Below are 23,939 nucleotides of genomic sequence, written 5' to 3'. Positions count from 1 at the left end.
CATCACACTGTAGCCAGTACTGATCTGAAGGGCTAGAAGATCGCTTTATTGGTAGTCTATCATAGGCTTTATATAAATGTTATGTAAACAAGTCTCTTGAGTGTTTTTATCTCATAGAATTGTACAAAAAAAAAAAAAACCTCTTAGATAGCGCCATCCCTCCCAGATGCTGGGTTTAAAGTCTCCATCCCTAAGGCCTGTGTTTGAGGTATGCTGTCACAGATGAATGGCTGCCATAAATCCTGAAGATGGGACAGTGACAGTGGCGCCAGTGGATGCTCTTGGGGCCAGGAAGCAGGCCAGGAAGGACTAGCCGACCGCAGCCAGCCACTGTCCTTTCCTGTCCATGGCCACAGCGCTCACCCCTGCTGCCTGCTGGAGTGCTCTGTCAGTCATTTCCTACTGAAGTCCTTGTTTATGAGCTCCGAGGACCCGACTTTTCCCCACCACCTCCTAACACAGCTCCTTGGCAGGCTGAGGTGTCGCAAATCCCTGGGGTTCCCTGAGCACCAGCAGCTCCAGGAAGGCCAGGATCACCAGGAAGGCCAGGCTCACCATGAGCACCATCTCGACCATCTTTGCTGATGCCAGGCACACCTTGAGGCCCTAGAAACCAGGAGAATACCAGTTAGTTAGAGGCCACAAGAACCTCACAATAGCAGCCATTCACAGTCTACTTGGAAGATTCTCTCTAGTGGCTTGCTTCTGAACAGTACAAGAAGTCAGAGATGAAGAGCTCAGGCCCAGAGCCCAAAAGAGAAGGGGAAAGATAGTTGGCTGGGTAGGAGGTGGGCAGGTACAGCTAAGGCCAGGCTAGTCACAAAGAGTGTGTGTCCTAAAGATTCAGTACACTCTGGTCTCAGAAGGACTTGTGAGGTGCATGTCAAGAGCATGTTAGGAGGGGCTGGAGAGATGGTTTGGCAGTTAAAACCACTGCTGCTCTTCCTGAGGTCCTGAGTTCAATTCCCGGCACCCACGTGGTATAACTGTGGTCTCATGTAACTCTTATGGAATCCGATGGCCTTTTCTGATAGAAGGATGTACATGCAGACAAAAACACCCACATACATAAAATATATAAGTACATCTTTTTTTTTTTTTTTTTTTTTTTTTTTTAAAGAACATATTTGTTGTTGGCAGGCAGCCTGGAAAGAAGTTACAGAGTTTTACGTAGGGGTAGTGGGCCATAGCCATTCAACATGAGATGCCACAAACATCTGGGAATGTCAGCTTAGAGGGAATACTTTAGGCCACACAGGTAGACTACAGCCTGGGATTGCTAGCAGGACAGTCATGAGAGCAAATAAAGAGGCAGGGGTGCCTCAAAGAGAAGGAATGCCTCTGGGAGAGAGGCTGTGTACCTCATGAAGGGAGGGTACTACACCTCACAGAGGAGGAAGGGTACACCTTGTGAGCCTTATGAGATGGGGGCACTTTACAAAGGAGAGGGGTTGTGCTTCACATCTGCCCCTGTGTCTGGCTAGAGGAACCCAGAGAGCACTGTTCCCTGAGATACACAGGTGCAGATGAAATTCCTCAGTGGTCCTGCAGGTGACATAAATTCATCCTACCTCTGCCTCCTCAGTGCTGAAATTACAAGTATGTACCACCACACTTAGCCCAAAGCATTCGGGTTTTACATCAAGACATTGAAACATGACCATCAAGATGACTCAGTAGGTAGAAGTACTCACTCGCCTGGTAACTCGAATTTAATGTCCAGGGCCCATGTAAAAGTAGAAGGGAACTGGCTCCACAAAGTTTTCCTCTAATCTCTTAGTGTGTGCTGTGGTACATGTGTGCATGCATACGTGTGCGCGCATAGGCGCACAGATAGGCTCACACATACATGAAGTAAAAATAAATCATTCAATGTATATATGTTCAATTAAGACAAAGATAATTTTCTGGAACAGACGGTATATTTAGTAAGATACAACTTAACCAAACCTGCTTAGCTGAAGCTAGATACAGAAAAATTATTTTTTACATACTAAAGAGATTATAGAAGCAGTTCCTAACCAGGTCCTTAATGCTTTGCCAAATGAAAAACATTTCCAGCCCTTCCCCAGAACTGTGTAATGACAGTGCCTACCTTGGTAGCCCTGGTCCCCAGCAGGCCCGTCCAGCCCTACACCTGTTGCTCCTTTGTCTCCTCTGTCACCCTGGGCCCCTGCAATGAGGAAATGAACAGGCCAGTAAGAGCAGATGCCCACCCACAGTGATGGCATTTCCCATCTTGTTTCCACAGAGCTTGCTGGTTTTTTTTAAGCATTTCCTGAAGTGAGGCTGTTCACCAAAGTGCAGCTTAGTGGAAGTCTGACCAGAGCTAGCACGCCTGCATCCCTAACACATCAGCTGATACCACCCTTACCTCCAAAAATCACTTTGGGGGAAATATTTATGCCTCTGAAGCAATCATGTTATTTGGTGTTAATGTTTTCAGTATGTGTTTGGACTCAGGGCTTATTTTTATTGAGACAAAGTCTCAGTCTGTGGTCCAGGCCTGTAGCTCACTATGCAGCCCATGCTGACTTCCAACTCACAGTAATTCTCCTGCCTCAGTCTTTCAAGTGCTGGGATCACATCAGGCGCTACAGTGGTTTTAAATATCCCGTAAGTGTTCTTCAATTCCTTCACCTCTGTTTTGGTCTAGTTATGGTTACACAGGGCTGGGACGACTGCTCTATGACAGAGCACTTGCCTCATATGCATGAGGCCTGACCTCAAATTCCCAGCACCTCAAGAACAGCAAAAGTTAAAAACAAACAACCTCCAATGACACAGGTACAGCTAGGATGGTTTTCTGATGTCTCTCTAGGACAATGACACATGCAGGTATGATTGTGGTTCAAGTCTAAGGCCATTGCTACTTGTTGAACTATTATACTCTGTTGCTGTTAGGAGTGGTGCTGTCTGCAGTTGCCAGTGGCCTGGAGAGGCTGCTGAAGTGTGTGAGCTTTAATGCCTTCTGACAGCTCACTGCTTCCATGTGTTGGATCTCAATTCAACACTGTGCTTCCAAGGAGGTCTCAGTACAGCAATGACCATGGCCTGTGCTTGGTGTTTGAGAAGGTCTAATCATACATGTATGTTCTCCACAGTGGGGTCATGGCATCCTGTTGCACACTGAAAAACAGACACCCAGTACCTCACACAGAATGGACAGTGTGGCACACCCACCTTCAAATGGAAAACAGGTTTGCATGGCCATCCCAGCAGGTTTCCTAGAACCTCTGTATCCTTGTCATGGCTTTTAGTGTCAAACTGGTTACCTCAGAGGATCTTTACAGGCACATAATGCTCTAAGTTTTATTTTCAGCCTAGAAGGAATTCAGATGCCCGTTTGGAAATCCTATACATTTTTTAAAATGGCAGTCACTCACATAACACCAGATGGCACAGGCTGCCTACAAAGGCCACACTCTAGAGGAGTGGTAGAGAAAAGAGCTGTTGGAAAGTTGATTTGGGACAGACACTGCACTGAGACAAGATGAATCCTCCATGTTTGCTCTCTAGTGTTGAAATTCCTCAATCTCCAAGGATTTTAAAAACAGGTGAAAATGATGTGCAAATTATACCAAGTCCATTCTCGTACCAAAGTTTTAAAATTTAACCTTGAAGAGGGACTCAAGAGAATCATTGCCTGCAATTGCTTCCCATACAGATTCTTTTTTTTAAAGCTACTTTTGGGAAGCAGGAAGCTATTAGCCAATTAGTCAGAACCAGGTGGAATCAGGGGCTTCAAACTTGTCATCAAGGCAGCATGAGGCTTGAGAAGTCTGCATTTTAAAATATATGAATTACAACAGGCTTTGGAAAAGGCTGGTGCCCATCAGTTCACATAGTAGGGCATCAAAAAACCCCAGTTTGTGTCTGATGCTCCCGCTGTCTTCCAGCCAGCTGTCCATAGCTTGTGCCAGTAGCTATGACATCAGCAGACAAGAAATGAGGTCTGACCTGACTCATATCATCTTAAATACAGTTAAATTAGCTGTTTTAACTGTTTGCACCTGACACTGTCACATGCCACAAGCCTTCATTAAAGTCTGGGCTCCAGAGTGGAAGTGGGTTCCTATTATTTCATGCTTACAACCTAAATAAATTTTGTTCTGGTGGTATTTGAAAACAATATATCACGTTAAAGGTTCCGTGTGTCCCACAGAATGGTAAGAAATGATCTGTGCTGCCCCCAAAAGCACAGAGGCCCAGCCCTCTCCCTGAATGAGTCCTAGTGTATATGTGGTATAACCAGATTGATGACTGCATCTTTATAGCATTTCTAGGTGAGCCATGTAGACAGGGGTGTTGCTCTCAGGTCTCATGAGCATGAGGTGAATCAAGGGCAGAAATGGCAATCTCTCATTCAGGTGACATTGAACTTGACTGTTCTCGAGTCCTCTCTTCCCTGGACCTCAGGAGGACGTTATCTTAGCACAAAAGGGCAGGACTGTGCTGTTCAGTGCTGCAGAAAACTAGGGTTTACTCATATGCCCGAGACAGCATCATGACCAGGTCTTGCTTGAGTCAACTACTTACCTCTTGGTCCAGGATCTCCTAGTTCCCCGGTGGGACCACGGTATCCAGGGGGACCCCGAGCACCAGGGTGGCCAATGGAGCCTGGAGGGCCTGGAGGGCCTGGGGGGCCAGCTGGACCAGGTCTGCCAATGGAGCCTGGTGCTAAGGGCTTCCTCAAGTGCGCAGCTAACTGTGCAATTTGCTCTTTTGGAAAACAGAGTGTCAAGCACATATGTCAGAGAGGATTACCAAAACATCTTCATGCAAAGTACAATATAGCCAGCTCTCTGTCAGAAGGGAATTTTTACTTACTGACCAAAAATGATTATTTTATCTGTTGTAAAGTATGCCAGGGGCGACAGGGGGGCCCCCTTCTCTTGGACCTCACAGTTGGAATGAGAAGTTCAAAGCCACTTGGGGAAGAGTCCCTCCCAGACAAAGGGCACAGTGGTTTCTTCCTTGTAATTGGTTTTTGTTTTTGTTGTTGTTGTTGTTTTTTGAGACAGGGTTTCTCTGTGTAGCCCTGGCTGTCCTGGAACTCTGCAGACCAGGCTGGCTTCCAACTCAGGGATCTGCCTGCCTCTGCCTCTCAAGTACTGGGATTAAAGGCATTTGCCACCACCACCACCCGGGTTCTTCCTTGTTATTGTTACCCTAAGTAGTTAGTTGGGGCTTCTCTGAGTACTCTGCATTGTGTCAAGAGCTGGGAAGAGGGTAGCCCTCCTTGAGGTCAGAGGACAGGTAAGGTAGAGAGAACAGTGTGAGGGGCATGGTATACACAGGAGACTCACCACTGATCATCCCCCCACATAGCTCCCTGATGCGCTGTTCACTGGCTTCCTTGCCCTGAAAGTCAGACCCAGGTTCATCAGCAGGTGGGGCAGTGCACCAGTAGCCCTGACCTACCCAGCACCTCACTCCCCAAACAACTGATAGTTCACAAACAAAACAAACAAAAACAAAACAAAAACAAAAAAAAAAAAACCAGCCATGATCAAACCAGCACAAGCCTAAAACCCACAAAAGAAAGAAAAAGCTACGTACCGGAACTCCAGGCTTCCCTGTGATGCCTGGGACACCCTGCACGCCTTGGAGGCCCAGTGGACCTGGGGGACCAGGTACACCCTGGACTCCACTGGTGCCATTAGGGCCCTGGATGCCTTTGGGGCCCAGTTCCCCTCGGCTGCCAGACTACAGGAAAACGAGAGGAAGGGGGTCAGAATGAGCTGACCTGGGAAAGTCCTGGACCTCAGGAATGATTGGCCACCACATCTCAGATCTAGGCAGTACCTTACAAGGCACCCACCCGCCCAGAGGTGGATGGGAGCCTATGGGCTCCTTGGATATGTTGTCAAAGTATCTGGTATGTACTCACCTCTCCTTTTTGTCCAACGGGGCCATTAGGACCCTGTGAAGAAGAGGTGAATGCATCAACTATGGGGTGTGTGGAAGTAGTGCTAAAAGCTGACCTGGCACATGCTCAGTGGAAGACAGCACTCAAGTGCCTCACACACAGACACATTGCCAAGGACATTCTTTTCTCTCGCCTACCAACGCAGTTTTTATACCTCTTTCCCCTAAAGTTTGACTTCAGTGGCCGCATGGAACTTGCACTTACACCTGAATGTCTCACTTCCAGTCTCTTTGCTGTGGTGTCATAAATGCTGAGTCGAACACCTCTGCCCTGTGATTCTGGGCCTTTCCCTAGCTGGAGTCTCCTCCTTTCGATCAGCCCCAAGTGTGTAAGTGGATTGATTGGGCCCAGCTATTGGCCCTGCTCGATACTGTGAGCTATCCACAGCTGAGGCAGGAAAGGATGGATGGTGAAGTCCCCATTGGCTCACCATTATGGTAACTGGCACCACATAGATGTTTGTAGCTGGCAGGGGCTCTGTCCCACATAGCCCCTGCCAACCAGTCTATCAGTTTAAGGGTGATCAGGTAGGGCTGATTCTGAGGCTCTGTCAAGAATTTGCCAAGATAAAGAACAATCAACTGGGATTATTTTCGTTAAACGCATAAGAGGTTTACTATGGCCAATGGCTACTACCTAAAAGGAAGATCCCTGGAGTTAGGCTCAGTGTCATTTGGACATAAAGGAAAGACATCACTACAGAACCACCTTGAAGTCAGAAAGGGCTTCCCGTCTGAGACCCAAGGCTGCCTTCAGGAGAGCTGTGAGTGGGACTCAGTCAGGGTTCTGTTTTGTAACAGGCCCAACCTCTAGCTCTATAAAAGTGGAGTTTTCTCTGCTTAGACCTCTGCAGTAGCTGATTCAAGCAAGGCAACCTTCCTAGGCAGAATGTGACAAGGTTTCCAGAGAATCCTACACCTCAGCACAGAATCACACTGCCTGTGTCTCCTGGACCCCACTCTCCCCTACCACAAAATGGGATGGCAAGGCCTGGGCACATAGTGGGTGTTATTCATATCTTACCGATCATCCTCAGATACCTCATCTATGGGACAGTTACCACCCAAACTGGCCAGGTGGCTCTCAGTTCACAGTAAGGGGCTCAGACATACTCACCAGCTCTCCTTTGTCCCCTGGAAGACCATCAGAACCAGCAATGCCCTGGGGATGACACACTAATGTCACCAATGTTTTCCTCCCCACCTGTCTATTTATTACTGATTCTAAGACTGAGGCCAGAGTCCAGGCCAGGATCCTGTACTAGATGGAACTCCCAAAGCAACGCAAGAACCCCAGAGCCACCATCCATGAGGAGCTCCCAAAGCAATGCAAGAACCCCAGAGCCACCATCCGTAAGGACTACACTTATTTGCACAGTGAGGCTCTCTTGCTAGTAGCGCCTTGATGGTTTTAGATGGAGAAGCTCCAGATCACTCAGAGAGGAGGAAGCAGTCCCTGTGAGGATGGATGGCAGCAGCCACAGTCCACCCTCTGAACTGCTTCAGGAAGGAAAGGGCCTCAGAGAGAAGCCATACAGCTCTAATCTGCTTTTACAACGTAAGTCTTAGAGCCCAAACTTCACCCCTTTCACCAAACCCAGCTTCCCTAGTCAGCAGTAGCTTATTTATTTATTTATTTATTTATTTATTTATTTATTTTTGGTTTCTCTGTGTAGCCCTGGCTGTCCTGGAACTCACTCTGTAGACCAGGCTGGCCTCAAACTCAGAAATCCACCTGCCTCTGCCTCCCAAGTGCTGGGATTAAAGGTGTGCTCCACCACCACCTGGCTCAGCGGTAGCTTTTTTCACCTGGGCCATATAGTGATCATCTGGACAACTACTTGTCGTAGAGAGAATCTCTTATAAGCATCACCTGTCAATAAAAAATGCTAATGGCCAATGAGCTGGAGCAGGAAATAGGAGGTGGGACACCTCCAGGGAGAGAGAGGATTCTGGGAAATAAAAGGAAGATTGAGATGGAAGTGTGGTGTGTGTGTAAACCAGCAGGTAGTTTAACTCAAGAGAGAATAAAGAGAAATTCAAGGGAAATTCTCAGGAAACTCAAAGAAAGAAGCAGGCCTGGACTGGAGAGAGGTAACTAACCAAGTGGTAGACATAGAATAGTTTGGGTTAAATAAGTTAAGAGCTAGACAGGGAATGAGCCAAAGCTTGTGGCAAACACATATAATAATAAATAATTTGTCTCAGAGTCGTTATTGTTGGGAACTAAGTGGCTGGAAAGGAAAAACAGGTTGAATTTTTTTACAACGTGTACCCAGTAAAGCAGCTGACTGTGTCCCTGCTGACACCCAGGGCTGTGCTAAGCAGTGATGGAGGAACAGGAGCAAAATGGAAGTAAGAGATGAAGAAGCCTCTCAAGAGTTTTGAAAGTAAACCCACAGCCAGGTGGCCTAGCGCTGACCTGACCATGCACTGGATTCTCACCTGGTCTCCCTTAGGGCCTGTGGCACCTCCTGGACCCTAGGCAGAGAGAAGGTTCTGGATTAGGGGAACCCTGGGAATCCCATGGGTGAGAGGGTGGGGTCACAGCCCTGCATAGTGGAGGCAGGAATCCCACCTACAGTAGGTATAGAAATTTCTCCTATGGCAGGGGTCTTAGAAACAGCACCCCAGCCCCAATTACCAAACCCAAGTCCATAGATAACAGCAGTATACAGCCATCCATGCCCCACAAGGGTTAGTTTTCCCTGGACAGCAGCTGCTTATCATTCAGTGGACAGTGAGTTCTTTAAATCAGCTACTGTTGTCTGTGATTTCCCCCCCCTTACACACACACACACACACACACACACATCCAAGAGAGAGACAGAGACAGAGACAGACAGAGACAGACAGAGAGAGCACCACTCTCGTAGAGAACCTGAGGTTGGTTCTCAGCATTGCATCAGGCGGCTCATATCCATGTGTAACTCTAGTTCCGGGGACTGACATGCCCTCTGACATCCCTGGGTTCTTGTATACATATGGTACACATACATCCATGTGGGTAAGCATCATACACATAAGATTAAAATAAATAAATCTTTTTTAAAAAAGAAAACTAAATGTGAAAGCAAAGGCAAGAGCTATCCAAAGAAGAGAAAGCCAGGAAAGTGTCTCCTCGCTGCTGGGACTGGAGCAGACATCATCACTGCTACTACCAAGCTTTCCCCTCTACTAGTTTAGAGCCCTCAGAGCTATTGGCAAATTCCCTAACCTTTGGAATTTCCTGACTAGAGGCTAATAAAGCACCCACTGTCCCTGCTGTGTGGTGCTGGTTTATGTGGCTCCCTGTGTCTGTAGAGGTACCCTAGAGCCTCCAATGGTTGCATGCACACGTTTGAAGAGTGCTTTGTCCTTGTCAAGTGGGGATCAAGAAAGCAATCACAAAGCCCCTAAAGATCTGATGTATGGTCTCGGTCCGAGACCAGACTCCCAGACTCCACCCAGGGGACCCCAGGCTTTATCTACTAACCAGTGAGGACCTGAGTAAGCCACAACTCCCCTGGACCCTGTCGCTGCAGAACGCCAATGTCACTGGCTGCTGTAGGACCATCAGCCGAGAGTCTCGGAAAGTTACGTGTTTGAAATCCTGGGGTCACTCAGGTCTGAGCTCACACCCAACTGCAGCCCAGGACCTAGAGCCTCAAGTTCCACTTCTCCCCTCACCCCAGTTACTTGTTCTTCTAGGCCTGCATGCAGGGCTTGCGATCGAGCCGTGAGGATCCTAGATCCCTTCTTGCCCAAGAACACCAAGAGAACGAGCAAGAAATCAAAGGCACCTATCCACAGAGTCGGTGCTACTATCCCTGCCGCCCACATGAGAAGGAGTGGGCTGCTGCTGGCTTGGGTCTATGTAAACTGGTTGGAGCAGGGAGGTACAAGAGAAGGACCCTTACCCGGTCACCCACATCTCCCCGTAGACCTTGGGGGCCTGGAAGGCCAGGGTCTCCTATGTTGCCTTTTTGGCCCTGTGAATTGGATAAGATCCCAATTAGTCAGCACCCAGAAGAATTCAGACAGGATTACTCCTCTTCCCAGCCAACCAGGACTCAATGGTTCAAACTTTACTCCAACTTTACCCACCTGGAAGCCACGGATGCCAGGAGCCCCAGGAGGGCCTTGTGGGCCAAGGGCCCCCTAAAAGACCAAGATATGAGTAGATATTGTGAGATCCAGTGAGTTCTTGGAGGTTCTAGAAGTCTTTGTGGCCCACTGTGCCCAGCTGTGCCTCCATGGGAGGTGAGGCTGAGTGGACAGTGAACAAGTCTTCAGCCAGCCATCTCTCTAAGTTGCTAGGTTTGGAGGCACAAGCATAGACATGTTCCAGGACAATTAAGTGTGGGGAACGGATCTCAGGGCTTACATAGTCTATACCTAAATTGTCTGGTTAGCTGAGTATCAGGTGCCCAGTGCCTTCCACGGGACCTTAGAGAAGGTTGACTTCACAGGTTATAGTACAAGAAAATTTCCATCTATATTTGCCAGGGTCTCAGCTGCACTGTAGCATAAAGAATCTGAGGCTAGGGTAGCCTAACATGGTACCATTATTCCAGAGGGTGAGGGATAAAGAAAGCCAGATTCACCCATCTCCTACCATTCCCAGGCTTTGGGGAATTGACCCATTTATATATCCAAAGTGCTACCCCTTCCTGCCCATGAACTATGTTTCTGTGAGCTTCCCAAGGGTCTGTGTCCTCCTACTCACCACTGAGCCCCTGTGACCAGCCTCGCCACGCTCGCCCGGAACACCAACATCTCCCTGTAAGGGAAGAAAAGGTGAGGTCAGGATCCCCTTTGACATATATGAGAAGGGGCAAGGAATCTGTGTACATATGGACAGAGCAGAGTCCCTATGTACACATATAGAAAGGAGGCAGAGTCCACACATAACACATAGAAGGAAGGACAGAGTTCCTCTGTATGCAGTGTGGGGAAGGATAGGTCCCCAGGTTACATAGACAAGGCAGTCTCCATATACAACAGGGAAAGGGCAGGCTCCCTGTGTACACATAGGGAGGGAGCAAGGTAGCCCTGAACATATGTAGAGTGGGAAGGTTTTCCCTGTACACACACGGGAGGGGTCTAGTCCTTGTGTCCACACAGGGGAGGAGGAAAGGGAGGGGCAAGATCCTCTTATGTACACATAGGGAAGGGTTGTGGATACTCACAGGGATACCTGGCTCTCCAGAGGGGCCAGCCTCGCCCAGCTCCCCAGTTCTACCCTATACAAGTGAAGAGACAGTGAATACTATGTCCCCTCCATCTCCCACACAGCACTGCATGCTGTTCCTCCTGTCTCTGGAGGAAAGCAGTCACTTACCGGTTCTCCCTTCTCGCCTTTGGACCCTGCTCGTCCAGGGAGACCCTGCCAGAACAGGGATCAGAGGTCAGGGTCAAGATAAGGGCCTGGTCAGGTTCAGAGTTGAAGTCAAGATAACAGTCTGGGTCAAGGCTGGAGTTTGGGTTAGGGATAGTGCTAGGGTTAGGGTCAGGGCTGGGAGCCAGATTCAGAGGCAAGAGCACTGAGCCCACAGAGGACATACATGTAGAGAATGTTCACAGTGCAGCTGCATAGTGTCCACACGGGCAGTGTGCATAGGCCAGGCAGAGTGCTCCCAAAGGGTAAAGCTGACCCCAGGGGTAAAGCTGACTCACAGTCTCCCTGCGAGCACTCCCAGGCAGTGTCCTTGGGGTGACCCCACAATGTCCAGGATAAACACAGGCTCATTTCCATGTGTCCCACAGGTGAGAGTACTGATATGCTAAAGTAGATCCCTGAGTTCTAGCACCAGGGCTATGCCAGATCCCAGTAGATCCACTCCTAGGACAATTGCATAAGCTAACCCCAGAGCAACTAACCTACCTAGCTTGGGCACTCACCGGCAGCCCATTGGGGCCTTTCTCTCCTGGGGCACCATTTCGACCAGCCTCTCCCTGCAAGGATAGTGAGTAGGGTATGAGGCCAAATGATGCTGAGGCCTTGGGAAGCTGAACTCCTCCACCTCCTCCCAGCAAGCATCTGGTCAGGCACCGACCTTCTCACCATCAAGTCCCGGCACACCATCTTTGCCATCCTTGCCGGGCATGCCCTAAGGACAAGGGACGACGTTAGGCCCTTCAGACAGAGAAACACCTTGTCCCCCTGAAAAACTTCTTCCTTACCCTCTACACTAAAAATGTCTCTTGAGTCCCTGACAGTGGCTGTGTTTTCCTGGCTAGGTGGCTATACACCACCCTCAGAGACCTTGCAAGGGAGTACGCAGACAGGATGATGTTCAGGACCCTCAGTATAGCCATCTGTGTTTGCTGGCCCCAACTATCACCCTTTCTTCTCAGGGTCAGGGGTCTGATTTTAGACTGCTAATTTCTGTAGGAGTTCGGCAGCTGCAGAACTTCAGGCTGGAGCAAAAGGGAGATGAGAGATACTGTGGGGTGCAGTGGTCTCTAAGGCTGCTGGGAGCTGGCAGGCACTACTGTAGATTTGTGGGAATTGCTGGAGGTATTGGAAGCTTCTGGGGAGGCTGTGGGTTTCTGGGGCTGCTAGGTGCTGCTATAGGTTTCTGAGAGTTGTTGAGAGTGCTGGGGGGTGCTGGTGCTTCTTGGAGCTTAAGAATCACAGTGGTTTGAACGGCAAGGAGGTATTGGAAGATTAGACTATATACAACACAGGGACTTTTGAGTAGGATCCATGACCTATCATAGGTCACACACCTGTGAAGCAGGGCTCTGTGAATGAAAGGGACTGTGGAAAGAGAACCTAAGGAGAATAGTTACAAATGGCGATAGCTCAGCCAAGAGAAACGCTGAGGGCAGTTTGTATGGCCACAGCACAACACTAGACCCTGCATATGTCTGAGATACTCACTGGTTCTCCGCCTGGCCCAGCCACTCCAGGGATTCCTTTGGGACCAGGCCTGCCCTAAAGGAAACATGGGACAGAAGCAGCTGCAGTTGAGACCCCAAGAAACATCCCATCCTGCCTCACCGTATCCCCACAGGCTCAGCCACAGAGGCCCAGCTTTTGGTACATAATGTGTACTGCGTGCTTCCTCTGGGGCGAGTATCATGGCTCATCCCAACCCATAGAGATAGGATCCACCACCAGGGCCTCTTGAGGCATGGGGCAATCTTAGGAGTTGTGTGCACTGTGGCACTGCTCAGCCAATTGTCTTGGGTGGGGAAGGAGAGGTTTGGAGGCTGCCAGAGGCAAAGGTTTGGTGATAGCCACTTCTGTTAAGGAGAAACTTGGGTGTCTACTTAGCTCCTGTCTCCATGCCTCACTGCAGAGCCTCCATCTGTAGCAGGGCAGTTTGAGACAGTGAAGTACAGGAAGAAAACGTCTGCCTAGCACCCAGGCCTGGCAATGGTGCCAGCCCACTCTGGGGCTGGACTAGAGCCAGGATTTGTGCTCTGTGGTCCATTCCCCAGCCTCTGCTCAGAGCTCTTCATGGCTGGCTGCTCTGGAGGGGCCCAAAGTCTTCAATATGAGCTTTAGGTGTTTGTAGGGGGCAGAGAGTGGGCCAGAGTCTTTCAGATCCAGGCCTCATTTCTATCAGCGTATATGCCTTCCAGGATAGGGCATAGCATAGAGAGAGAGCCTCCATACCCCTGGCAGGGGGCCCTCTAAGTATCCTCCACTCCTATCTATAGAAGTTAGATCAGGCTCTTCACAGAAAGGTCCAGGGAATCCTCTCACTTACCATGTCACCCTTAGGGCCACGGAACCCTTCTGGTCCCCTTTCACCCCTGTCACCCTAAAAAATAACAAGGGGGTAAGGACAGGGTTAATGACACAGAGAAGGCAGAAAAGCTGTGGGTCTTGATGGAAGCCCCTCCAGGGTTTGCCTGGCTTAGATCTCTAGACCTGGTCATAGGGCAGCCTCCTGTTGCTGAAGGTCACATGGGACAGTGACATGCCACCACTGCCCTCAGCTCATATCTAGATAACAAAGGAGACAGATCTCCCGTGCAGGCTGGATGCTCCATGCTCTAGCTGCCTGTCACCAGCATGCCACATTGTTGTGTGCCCTGAACCTCGTAGGTATACCACCCCTTGCTATGTCTCGAGTCCCCCATGTATCTATGGACAGTACATCCTGGGACAGTAGGCACAGCCCAGTGGGACAAAGGGTGGCATGTATGTGAACCAGGATGGTAAGGTCGAGGGGTCAGAGAGTCTTGGCTGGTGTGAAGTCCACCTTCCAGCCTAGATACATACATACCACTTTTCCAGGTGCTCCTGGAATTCCAGGGGGGCCCCGAAACCCAATGGGACCCTGTAAAGGAAAGAAGGCATATGAAGTCCTCTCATAGGAACAGACACCCAGAAGGAAGCTCCAGCACAGCCTCAAGTTGCCAGCTAGGAAGAGCTTTTGTGATGCTGGCTGCTGAGGCTCTTTTATCTTAAGCCTGAACAGAACCATTCCGGGCACCCAATTATCAGGGTTGGCCTCAGTGGATCCACAGCCCCCCCCCTCCCATGGAGCCAACAGCACTTACCCGGTCCCCAGGGGGCCCGAGTGGCCCTGGAAGTCCTCGTAATCCTCGTGGGCCCTGATGGGACAGAACCAGAGCTACAGGGGCCACACAGCACATCTACCTGAATAGCCACCATAACTCTGGACTCTGAGACCCCCAAGGTTTTGTTATTGTTCCTAAAAGTGCCAGACATCAGCTAAGGCCTTTGGAGGGAGCAACACTAGCCTTAGTGTCAGCCTGGATGTGACCCTCAAGGGTCACATACATACCACTTTCTGTTAACTGTCCCTGCCTGAAGTCTAAACTAGCTTCCCTTAGGGTGACCGTCAAAGGGGCCTCCACCTTACCACCCTGGTTCCTCACTAGCCTTACCTGTAGCCCCACAGTTCCTGGGATTCCAGGAGGCCCAGGGGGACCAGGACTACCCTACAACAGAGAAATCAGTAGTTAGATAGTTCATCCTAGTTTAGCATCTTTCCACTGCCCACTGGTCCCTCCCGTGAGCCCGAACCAAGATAGACACCCCTCTACCTTTAGAGCTGAGCCATGGAGGTTGAATGAGGTAGGGGATAATTGCCTATAGCTGTAAAAAGGCTACATAAATCATGGTGACCTCACCACTGCCAGGGAGGGTCAGGGGTCTCTGTTCAAGCAAGGCCCCCAGGTCTTCCTAGGCATCTCCTGGTCAAATGGGGGAAATGCCTACTCTACACTTAGCAGTCTGTACATCCAACAGTGTGGGTTCAGCCACTCCTGCCATCAGAAGGGTATCACAGACCTCTTCCCAGCATGCAGTAAGGTCAGGCAGGGGCCTTCTAGGATAGTGGCGCTGGTTGAGAGTGACAGAGGCTTCTATGAACACTTTAGGCCCAGAGCCAAGTGTCCTCAGGGACCCTCGGCATCCCAGAAGTTTCCACATGAGGTCAGGTAGGGGAGAGAGGGATTTGTTTACATGAAAGGTTCCAGGTCACCAGCTCTGACTAGCCAGGCCCCACTGAGGAAATATCGGCACAGGTACCTACCTAGAACAAGCACATGAGGTTCCAGACCCTTCCCCCCACCACCGCCCCTACCATGGTCGCCATTTTTAGGTCAGTTAACCACACGTGGACAGTGTTTTTTACCTTCTCACCATCTTTGCCAACTTCTCCTTGTTCACCTTTGTAGCCAGTAGGCCCCTGAAAACATACACAGAAGTCATAGTCTGCAGACCCATGCATGACTCCCTTCCCCCATCTGCCTACGAAGAATCAAGGTCTATGCAGCCCAGTCAGTGAGAACTGCATGTCATTCAGAGTTCAAGGCCTGGAACCAGACAGGGAAACTGAGGCCCAAGAGGGTTTGTGACTATGCTTCCCAAGGGCCCTAAGAGAAATAGGGTTAGGATCAGCCTTGTCTCCTATCTGTGTCTGCCTCCTCTGATCTCTTAGGCCAGGCCTAACCTGGTCACAACAGCTTCCAGTGTGTCACCGGGGTCGAGAAGACAGGACAAGTTGGTGGACAATTCTGTCCCCCACTGACAATGCTGAGTCTAGGCTCAGACTCTGTAAAAGCTCTAACTGCATACATAGCCCGTGGGGACCCAACGACTTCTTGTCAGTGGAGACTAAGCTCAGCCTATCACCCACAGGTACCTGCTGCTCACCTTGAATCCCGGCATTCCTGGGGGTCCCGGAGGGCCTGGAGGGCAGATGGCGGGACACTGTCAGAAAAAGCAGAAGGATCAGAACCTTCCAGGACAAATGAGGCAGGATCCTGAGAGAGACCAGCAGTAGGGTGTAGGAGAACTGTGACAGACCATCTCTCCAATGATGGAGACAAGCCTAAACAGGGCCCCATTCAGTGCTGGGCGTGAGGTGACTACAGAGATTTGGATGGCAGCCAGTCACCTTCCCAAACAGCAGACTTCTCTACAGACAGGCTCAGGCTCAAAGCAGCTATTTACATACTGGCTGGGGCTCCACAGAGGAGCCTTCATCTTGTGACCACCAGGCACCTGGTGGCTGTTAGGAGGGTTGCCACATGAACTCAACCAATGGTGCTAATCTCTAGTTTGATGGCATATCCCACACCATACTCTGGGAAACCGATGGAGATTTCGCTTCACACTGAACTGGCCAAGTCTAGCCTGGCTGCTTAGTGGAACTGTCGACTTCTACCCACCAGCCCATCCCAGAGGCTCAACACTGGACTCATTTAGAAGAACCCTACTTTAACTCTCCTTTCCTCTTCTGGAGAAATGCCAGGGATGCCGAGAAGGGGTGAAGAACAGTGGACAGATGGCCATCGATGTTAAATGAGACTGCATCCAGATGGGGATGGAACCTGACACAAACTCTCTCTCGGGAACTAGAAACCTCTTGCAACAGACCTGGCCTGTTAGTCACCCAGTGCAGTAGCTACTTACCACCTACGACTGAGAGCAGCTAAGAGGTGGCTCTGCAGGAAGCAGCGTTGCCACCTGAGGGATCTGTACTGACTCAGTGTCGCCTCCCTGTGGCTAGTAGCTTTGTTAGGGACAATGCAGATGTAGACAGTGAGGCCAGGCTTATGCCTGGAGCCTTCTGCAGAGCTCAGGGCTCCCTCTCAGGCCTTCTTGCTGAGTAAGCAGGTCCCTCTAGGAATAGAAATGCTATCTTGGAAGACACCCCCCCACACACACACACACACACTCACTCCTCCACCTCTGCCAAGCAGCGGCCTCAGGCAAGACTTGTCCTCCAAAGCAGGAGCATCCCATAACTCCCCCATAATCACCACAAATGCATACCTGCAGATCAGTAGCACCTTCAGGGAGGACTCCGGGGTTTCCCTTCAACATACAAAGAGGTAGCTGGTGTGTACCCAACCTCTCACACTCTGTCCTTGACTATAATCTAACAGGGGGCTTGAAATTCCCAAATCTCCCTCCCTAGTGGCCAGTGCCAGGCACTGCTGACCCATCTGTGGTGTGGGTGACAATAGAAATCATCTATCCTTGGGACAAGGTGACCTTGAATGCTGTAGCAGTTCCTGTCTCCCACCTGCTTCTGAGGAATGGCACAAAGCCTGGGCAGGGATTAGGGTGGGGCCCAGCCCAGTTCGTCTAGGATGCCTGACAGAGTCCCCTCCAGTACTTACAGGAGGTCCAGGAGGTCCTGGGGGGCCAGGCAGGCCTGGGAGTCCAGAGGGTCCCTACAGAGGATTTAGTACTCAGAGTAGAGCGTGTGCCCCACTGAGTGAGGTCACCAGCTTCCACCAAAGTAGAGGACACTACAGCTCCCTTTAATCCTCCCTGGATGAAGCCATGCCAGTATCTGTCTGTCTGCCACCCTGAATCATGGGTGGCTCTCTGCCTGGTCTTCTGCCAGTCAGGAAACCCACCAGGTCAGGGAGGTTGGGGTGCCAAGGAAAAGTGAGGAGAGGGTGCACAGGAAGAGGGAAGGGGCAGGGAGAAGGTAACTAGGAGGAGGAACAGGGAGTCTCTGGTTAAGTGTGGTATGGAGACCACATGCATCCATGCAGTTAGAGGTACAGGGAGTAGTCACTCACCGGGGGGCCACGTAGACCAATCCCACCTGGGAGGCCACTCACTCCTGCCTCTCCCTGAAGGAGGTAAAAAAGAGGAAAGGTAATCTGTGACCCTGAATGGGGGAATCCCACCAGTCCTATCAGCCCTTTGAAAAGCTAGGACTCCATATGTGAAGTAGTCAGAATGTTCCCTAAAAAGACCACTCCGCCATGATCTGGGCTATCCTAGAGAAAATGGGCTTCAGTGAGAGCTGCGCTGGGAATGTACACACTCAGGAGGGGCCATAGGGTGATAAATACTCACAGGAGGTCCAGGGAGGCCTTTGCCCTACAAAGCGAGAATAAGGTCAGAACATAGGTAGGCCCTGACTCCCACAAGGCACGGTGGGTAGGGGTCCAGGGAAAATGGGGTACCTGATTTAGGAGAACCACCCTCACTAACACAGAGGTCATAGCCCAGATAAAGCTCCAGGAGTTCAGGCCAGAACCCAGGCCATAGGGAGAGGCTGCAAGGGACCCCAGGGATGCCACACCACAATAAAAACCCCACAGGGAGGAGAAGATGGTACTTACCCCAAGTCCTGGTGGCCCTGGGGGTCCTAGACTTCCCTGAAAAGAAAAACAAGGGTCAGAGTACACAGGGAAGAAACTCGGGCCTTGTCTGCACTTTCTTTCCTTTGGAGCCTAAGTCATAACTCTGTCAAAGTGGGGAATCAGGAAAAAAACCTCTACAGAGAACAGAGGCCATTCAAGGTTCTGCTGTCCTAGAGAGTGAGTATGGAGGAAAAGCACAGGCCAAGAAAGTTGCTAGTGGGTAGGCAGACCCAATAGGAAAGACAAGGCACAAGGGTGGGTATGAGCTACATGGTTAAGGACCCCAGCCTCCCTTCCAACACTAGCCTACTATGAGTTCCTGAGACTTTAGGCCTCTGTTTATGTGAGAAAACTACCAGCTTGGTAGTCAGGTCTGAAACGACTGGCTTGCCAAGAAGTAGGTACCTGCTGGTGCTTACACTATAGTCACAGTGTCCCCCAGACTGCTTCCCCCCCCCCATCCCAGGATAAGCAAGTAGCAGTCCGGCTGGCCTCCAGTTAGCTGCTTTCACTCAGGTGTTCCACACATCTGAGTCCTCATGCTAGCTCTGTCCTTGTGCCCCGCCCACCCTTCTTGCTCTCTGGGGTGTTTTGTGCACACGACAACCTCTCCTGAGGTGAAGGAGAATAGTGGACACAGCTATGCCCTCAGGAACAGTGGGGAAAGAGAGCCAGTTTGGTAGGGAATGAGGGATTCTGTGAAGATGATGGGACTCAGGGATGTGAAGTAGCTCCTCCTGTTCTGAGAAGAGGGATACCTGCCACCACCACACAGCTCTGCCTGCTCTGAATGCCAAGATGACTCTGACCAGGCGTAGCTGTGGGGCTTTCGGGGAGGAGGATCCAGGAGCTGTGCACTCACCATCCCCGACCCCCAAAGTAGAACAATGGGACAAGGCCCAGCAAGTACAGCCATGGACACCATCCACAGAACTTCTACCCTGATGGCCTTGTGAGCCACCTGGGAACCTAACCTCTGGACTGCAGCCACTGGAACTGAGATACTTACCCGTTCTCCAGGGGCACCTTTCGGTCCTGCGGGTCCATCCCTCCCTGTCAGACCCTGGAGAGGGAGGCAGAGGGTGGGCTCAAGAAGCCACCAAATGAGAAGCACATGCCGTTCCACAGGAAGAACGAGCCACAGACTCTTAACTATGAACCCAGGGGCACAGACCAGTACACACGGTGCACTCAAAGCTCTGGGAGTGGGGGTGGGACCAGCATGTGGAAAATCTGCTAGCAAGCCCCGTGATGACTAAACATGGGTCCAGCATCTCAGTCCTAAGTCCTGCTGGCCAGTGCTGGAGCCAGGACCTTGACAACATCACTATCCATCAAGGCATCAGGGGGCTCCAAGGGACACTGGTGTGACCAGCATGGGGCAGGAAGCCTGACAATGGGCCCTTGTTCTTGAATCAGCAAGAGCTGATGGGACTGCAGACTACAGGAAACTGGTTCTGTCTCAGCCAGGAGCTGGCAGAGTCTGGGATGAAGGCCAGGGACCCCCGTTGGGAACTTCTGCAACTTGTGTCAAGACAAGGTTTCCTGACTGAATAAACCCAGCTGCAGGAGAGCAGTGACAGCCTGACCCTTGGCTGGGCTGGGACAGGGGTGAGGTGAGGCAGCGATGCAGGAGGAGGGTACACTCACATCCACACCAGGCAGTCCTGGCAGTCCTGCCTCTCCCGGCTTCCCTGGCTTCCCTGAGGTCCCTTTGGGTCCCTGGGTGGGAGGGAAGGACAGAGTTATGCAACAAGCACTCAGCTCTAGGCTTTAGCCTCCAATGAGGAAGATAAGTCCTCTCCGTGTTGGGTATCAGCCAGCTGTGATGGCTCCTCACCCGACCACTCTGATGGAACCTGGGAAGACTGCCCCAGTACCATTGCATCAACTGGATGTTCACCAAACAGATCCAGCATCCCCAGTGAAAGACCAACAGGGTTACTGCGCAGGAATGTCAGCGGCTGAGGAGCTTCAGCCAAGGTGAGGGGCCCACACAGGCACAGTGGGGAGACACTACAGAGCTCTACTATCTCTGGCTCGCCTGAACGCTGGCACAAAGAGTTTCCAGCCAGACTGAGCAGAGCCCCATAGGCTCCCCTCCCCACCCCCCCTTCCAGGCTCTGCCCTCCAGCCTCTCCTAGGGCAACACAGCCCCTCAGAGGTGAGGACAGGTCCACCCCTTCCCTTTCCAACCAGGGACACTTACTGGAGGGCCAGGCAGACCTGGAGGGCCAGCTTCTCCCTGCGGAAATGAAAGTGAGCCCATAAAAGCCCTGAAAACAGGAAATCCACCCTAGAGCTAGGCCATTCCCCAATCCAGTCCTCGATGCTCGGCCTGTGGAGACATTGTGGGGTCCCCAGATCCTCTCATCTATACCTGAGGATTTCTCCTCTGCAAGCTAGCCAGGGATGGGATGATCTAGAAATCGGCTCAGCCACACAGCATTTGGAACACAGTGGCATAGTACACTCCATGAAACACTTCATATCGTTCCCCTGCACCAACCTAAGAGCTTTACAGAGCGGCTGTGGCTGGCCAAGCAGCCTCTTGACTCCATTTGTTGGGGAAATGGCACTTCGTCATCCATTCTCCAGCTCTATCCTCCATGGACACCTGCCTGTGGCTAACCTTTCATACGAGGCTTTAAGAGCCTCAGAGCCTGGGCGCTCAGCTACAGCAGAGGGTAAGGTCCCAGGCCACCCAAGTGTGAGGAAGCCTATGGCCATTACAGCTGAGGTAGGTTCTGGGACTCTTGGGAGTCTGAGAAGAGCTCAGGGCATTCTTAGTGAAGCTTCCCATAGCCTTCTATGGAGTCCCTAGGGAAACACATGAGTGACTGGAGGCTGGCCCCATGAGAAGCCTTCCGCTCCAGATAATGGGGCAGGGTATGGTGGAGCTGCAAGACTTCAGTTACCTCCCCAAACTGTTTAGACCATAACTGGATGGATAGTACACCCCAAAGACACCATCTCTGAGGTCAAGCTGGATCCCAGTCCTTCCAAGACTGGCTCTATTCTTAGCCCCAGCAAGACCCAACATCTCCAGAGTAACACGTTACACACTCCTAAAATATAGGAGCACATACGTCTCGAGGCTCACAAGGACCACCCTGTCATCTGTACCCCAGGATCTTCCCCAAAGAGGAGCGAGGTCCTTTTAGTTCTACTGGGGTACCCTGTGCCACCCTAACTCTCAGAGGAGCCCCTTAGGTTTGTGGTCACAAGGCCAGGAGTCTCAGGGCGCCTTCCCCATTCCTCTCCCAACTCACATCGATGCCATCCTTGCCGGGCTTTCCAGGAGGCCCTTGGGGACCAGGGGGGCCTCGAGGTCCCACTTTCTGAAATTGAGATAAGTTATTAGGTAGGCCTCTTTTCCAACATGTCAGCCCTCCCGTCCCATCTTCCCCATCCCAAGAAACTCTGGAGCCCGTGACAATGGCCCATGACCCCCCCTCCCTGCCTTCCTTAAAAAACCCCAAAGTCTCCTGCGCTGAAGCCTGGCGTCAAGGCAGTTTATCCTCCTTTGCGCCAGGAGTAGCTGTGCTGCGGCCCCGCAGGGAGTCTCCAGAAACAAAGGCAACATTGTGTGTTCAGAGCGTGGTGGCAGTGGTGGCAGGCTTGGCAGCGGCCTGACCCGGTTGGGCGAAGACAAGTGGAAGCCCAGGATCATGGCTGACATGTCCTGGTGTCCGTGGGGGCTCAGCTGCATCACCAGAACTCGCCAGCCGGAGCGAGGCGGCGAAGAGGCTGCCACAGATGTCCTCGAGGATCCTTGGCGACGGGACTCAGGAGTTGGCCCAAGGGGCTTGAGTTATCCCAGGCTGTACGGTTCGACGTCCGTCCCTATCCCCGACCCCATAAGCACCCGCGGGTCCACGCTCACCTGCGCGGAGGTGGCCGTCAAGAGCTGCCCCAGCAGCAGCAGGGCTAGGGCAGGCGCTCCGGTCATGGCTGGCAGGCGCTCTGAGCGGCTGGCGCCGAGCGCCGGGCAGCAGGGTGGGGAGAGGGGCTGGGGGCGGCGCGAGGCTGTGCGCCCCGCCCTGCCCCGCCCCACCCGCGCACAAGCCCCTCATTCAGTCGGGCCCACCTGAGCCGGCGGGGCGCCGCGTGGGCTGGAAAGAAAAAACCCAGCAACATTTTCTGGCCCTCCTCTTGAGTTAAAATTATCCCAGGACCGCGCGTTACACACGCACCTTTCAGCGCACAAGAAAGACTCCTTTTTCTCCCACTCCTCTCCTGGAAGAACCTCCACAGTGAAGGGCATCTTTTAAGAAGGGCACACCCAAGCTGCTCAAATCCCAGGAGGATCCCTGTGGGTAGCTCTCCTTTTCCAAAGCCTAACATGCCAAGGATTCTGCATAGTGACAATCCAGCACTTCTTGCTAGCCACCCCAGCCCTTTCTCTAGAGCTTGGAAACAGGTTCTGGTGCGGGAGGTGTTGGACGGCTCTTTTCAGTCACTACTGGAAAGCCTCTTACGCTGCACCCTTGTACCAGGAGGGAGCAAGATGAACTGGAAGAAGAAAAGAGGCAGCCTGAAGTTCAAGGCTGTTGGAGGAGATAAGGACCTAATGTTAAGACCTGGAAGCAGGTCCCCGGTAGTAATCTATCCCTTAACCCTTCTTCAGATTATTTCACTAGGTTATGTGTATGAGTGTTCTGCCTCATGTGTGTGAATTATGTGCATGCCTGGTGCCCAGAAGTCAGAAAGATGGTTATGAGCCTCCAGATGAATGCTGGGAATCAGAGTCCTCTACAAGAGTAACAAGTGCTCTTAACTGCTCATCAGACTCCCTAGCTAGCCCCTTCCCTTCAATCTTTCAAACACCGAAATCACCTGATGCTGCAGGATCCCAGCCTACCTGTCCTTTCACTGCTCTGGGCTTACAGGACATGGTAAAAGTTTCGTGTCCGCAGGTAGGGATCACATGACAGGAGCTAACACCTATAGGGTGGATAAGGGTAAGGGTGTGTACATAAGCAAAATGGCCCCAATGGGAACCCGTGGCTTTCTCCTGCCAAGTGAAGTAATAGGAGATTCTCACTCCAGTACCAAGCACCCGCTACCTGCTCAGCTCTGCAGCAGGTGCCTGTGGATGTACATGGGAGTGGACCGAGGTAAAGCTCAGAAAGCCTTGCCCTCAAGCAGCCTGAGACACACCAAAACACCTCTTCAAAATAATGTACTGTGATAAGGGAAGCAGTTCAGATGGCAGAGGCTGCATACAGTTGGGGATTCTCAACAGCCCATCCCATGGGCTAGGACAGGTGATTCTTTTTTTTTTTTTTTTTTTTTTTTGGTTTTTTGAGACAGGGTTTCTCTGTGTAGCCCTGGCTGTCCTGGAACTCACTCTGTAGACCAGACTGGCCTCGAACTCAGAAATCCGCCTGCCTCTGCCTCCCAAGTGCTGGGATTAAAGG

The 23,939-nt window shown here is 51.4% G+C and overlaps 1 protein-coding gene across 1 annotated transcript; it reads right to left on the bottom strand.

Moving 5' to 3' along the window:
* Positions 1 to 25: 25 nt before the first annotated feature.
* Positions 26 to 22,500, bottom strand: Col9a3 (collagen type IX alpha 3 chain). The gene is made up of 32 exons (XM_028774117.1): positions 22,403 to 22,500; positions 21,789 to 21,857; positions 20,726 to 20,761; positions 20,167 to 20,238; positions 19,526 to 19,579; positions 18,496 to 18,531; positions 18,227 to 18,250; positions 17,944 to 17,997; positions 17,533 to 17,586; positions 17,183 to 17,224; positions 16,058 to 16,114; positions 15,537 to 15,590; positions 14,785 to 14,838; positions 14,434 to 14,487; positions 14,157 to 14,210; positions 13,635 to 13,688; positions 12,800 to 12,853; positions 11,970 to 12,023; positions 11,815 to 11,868; positions 11,255 to 11,299; positions 11,103 to 11,156; positions 10,640 to 10,693; positions 10,018 to 10,071; positions 9,831 to 9,902; positions 8,377 to 8,412; positions 7,049 to 7,093; positions 5,894 to 5,926; positions 5,563 to 5,709; positions 5,310 to 5,364; positions 4,540 to 4,722; positions 2,096 to 2,173; positions 26 to 606 (listed from the first exon to the last, which is right to left on the bottom strand). Exons 1-32 carry the CDS (start codon positions 22,466 to 22,468, stop codon positions 416 to 418), a joined length of 2,043 nt encoding a protein of 680 aa, XP_028629950.1. The 5' UTR covers positions 22,469 to 22,500; the 3' UTR covers positions 26 to 415.
* Between the last annotated feature and the right edge of the window lie 1,439 nt (positions 22,501 to 23,939).

This window comes from Grammomys surdaster, unplaced genomic scaffold (assembly GCF_004785775.1).
Source record: "Grammomys surdaster isolate TR1022 unplaced genomic scaffold, NIH_TR_1.0 238, whole genome shotgun sequence".
Classification (NCBI taxonomy): domain Eukaryota; kingdom Metazoa; phylum Chordata; class Mammalia; order Rodentia; family Muridae; genus Grammomys; species Grammomys surdaster.
Note: the sequence above shows the minus strand (reverse complement) of the source record. Positions and strands in the feature narration are given on the sequence as shown.

Bases quoted from the DNA above. Each gene is read 5' to 3' on its own strand.
- Col9a3 (XM_028774117.1), bottom strand. From the start codon at position 22,468: ATGACCGGAGCGCCTGCCCTAGCCCTGCTGCTGCTGGGGCAGCTCTTG. The intron at 17,225-17,532 runs GTAAGTACTGGA...TGTATGTTGAAG, and splicing joins CAGGACCTCCTGGACCTCCT to GGAAACCCCGGAGTCCTCCC. The intron at 5,365-5,562 runs GTACGTAGCTTT...TCTGACTTTCAG, and splicing joins CAGGGAAGCCTGGAGTTCCG to GGCAAGGAAGCCAGTGAACA.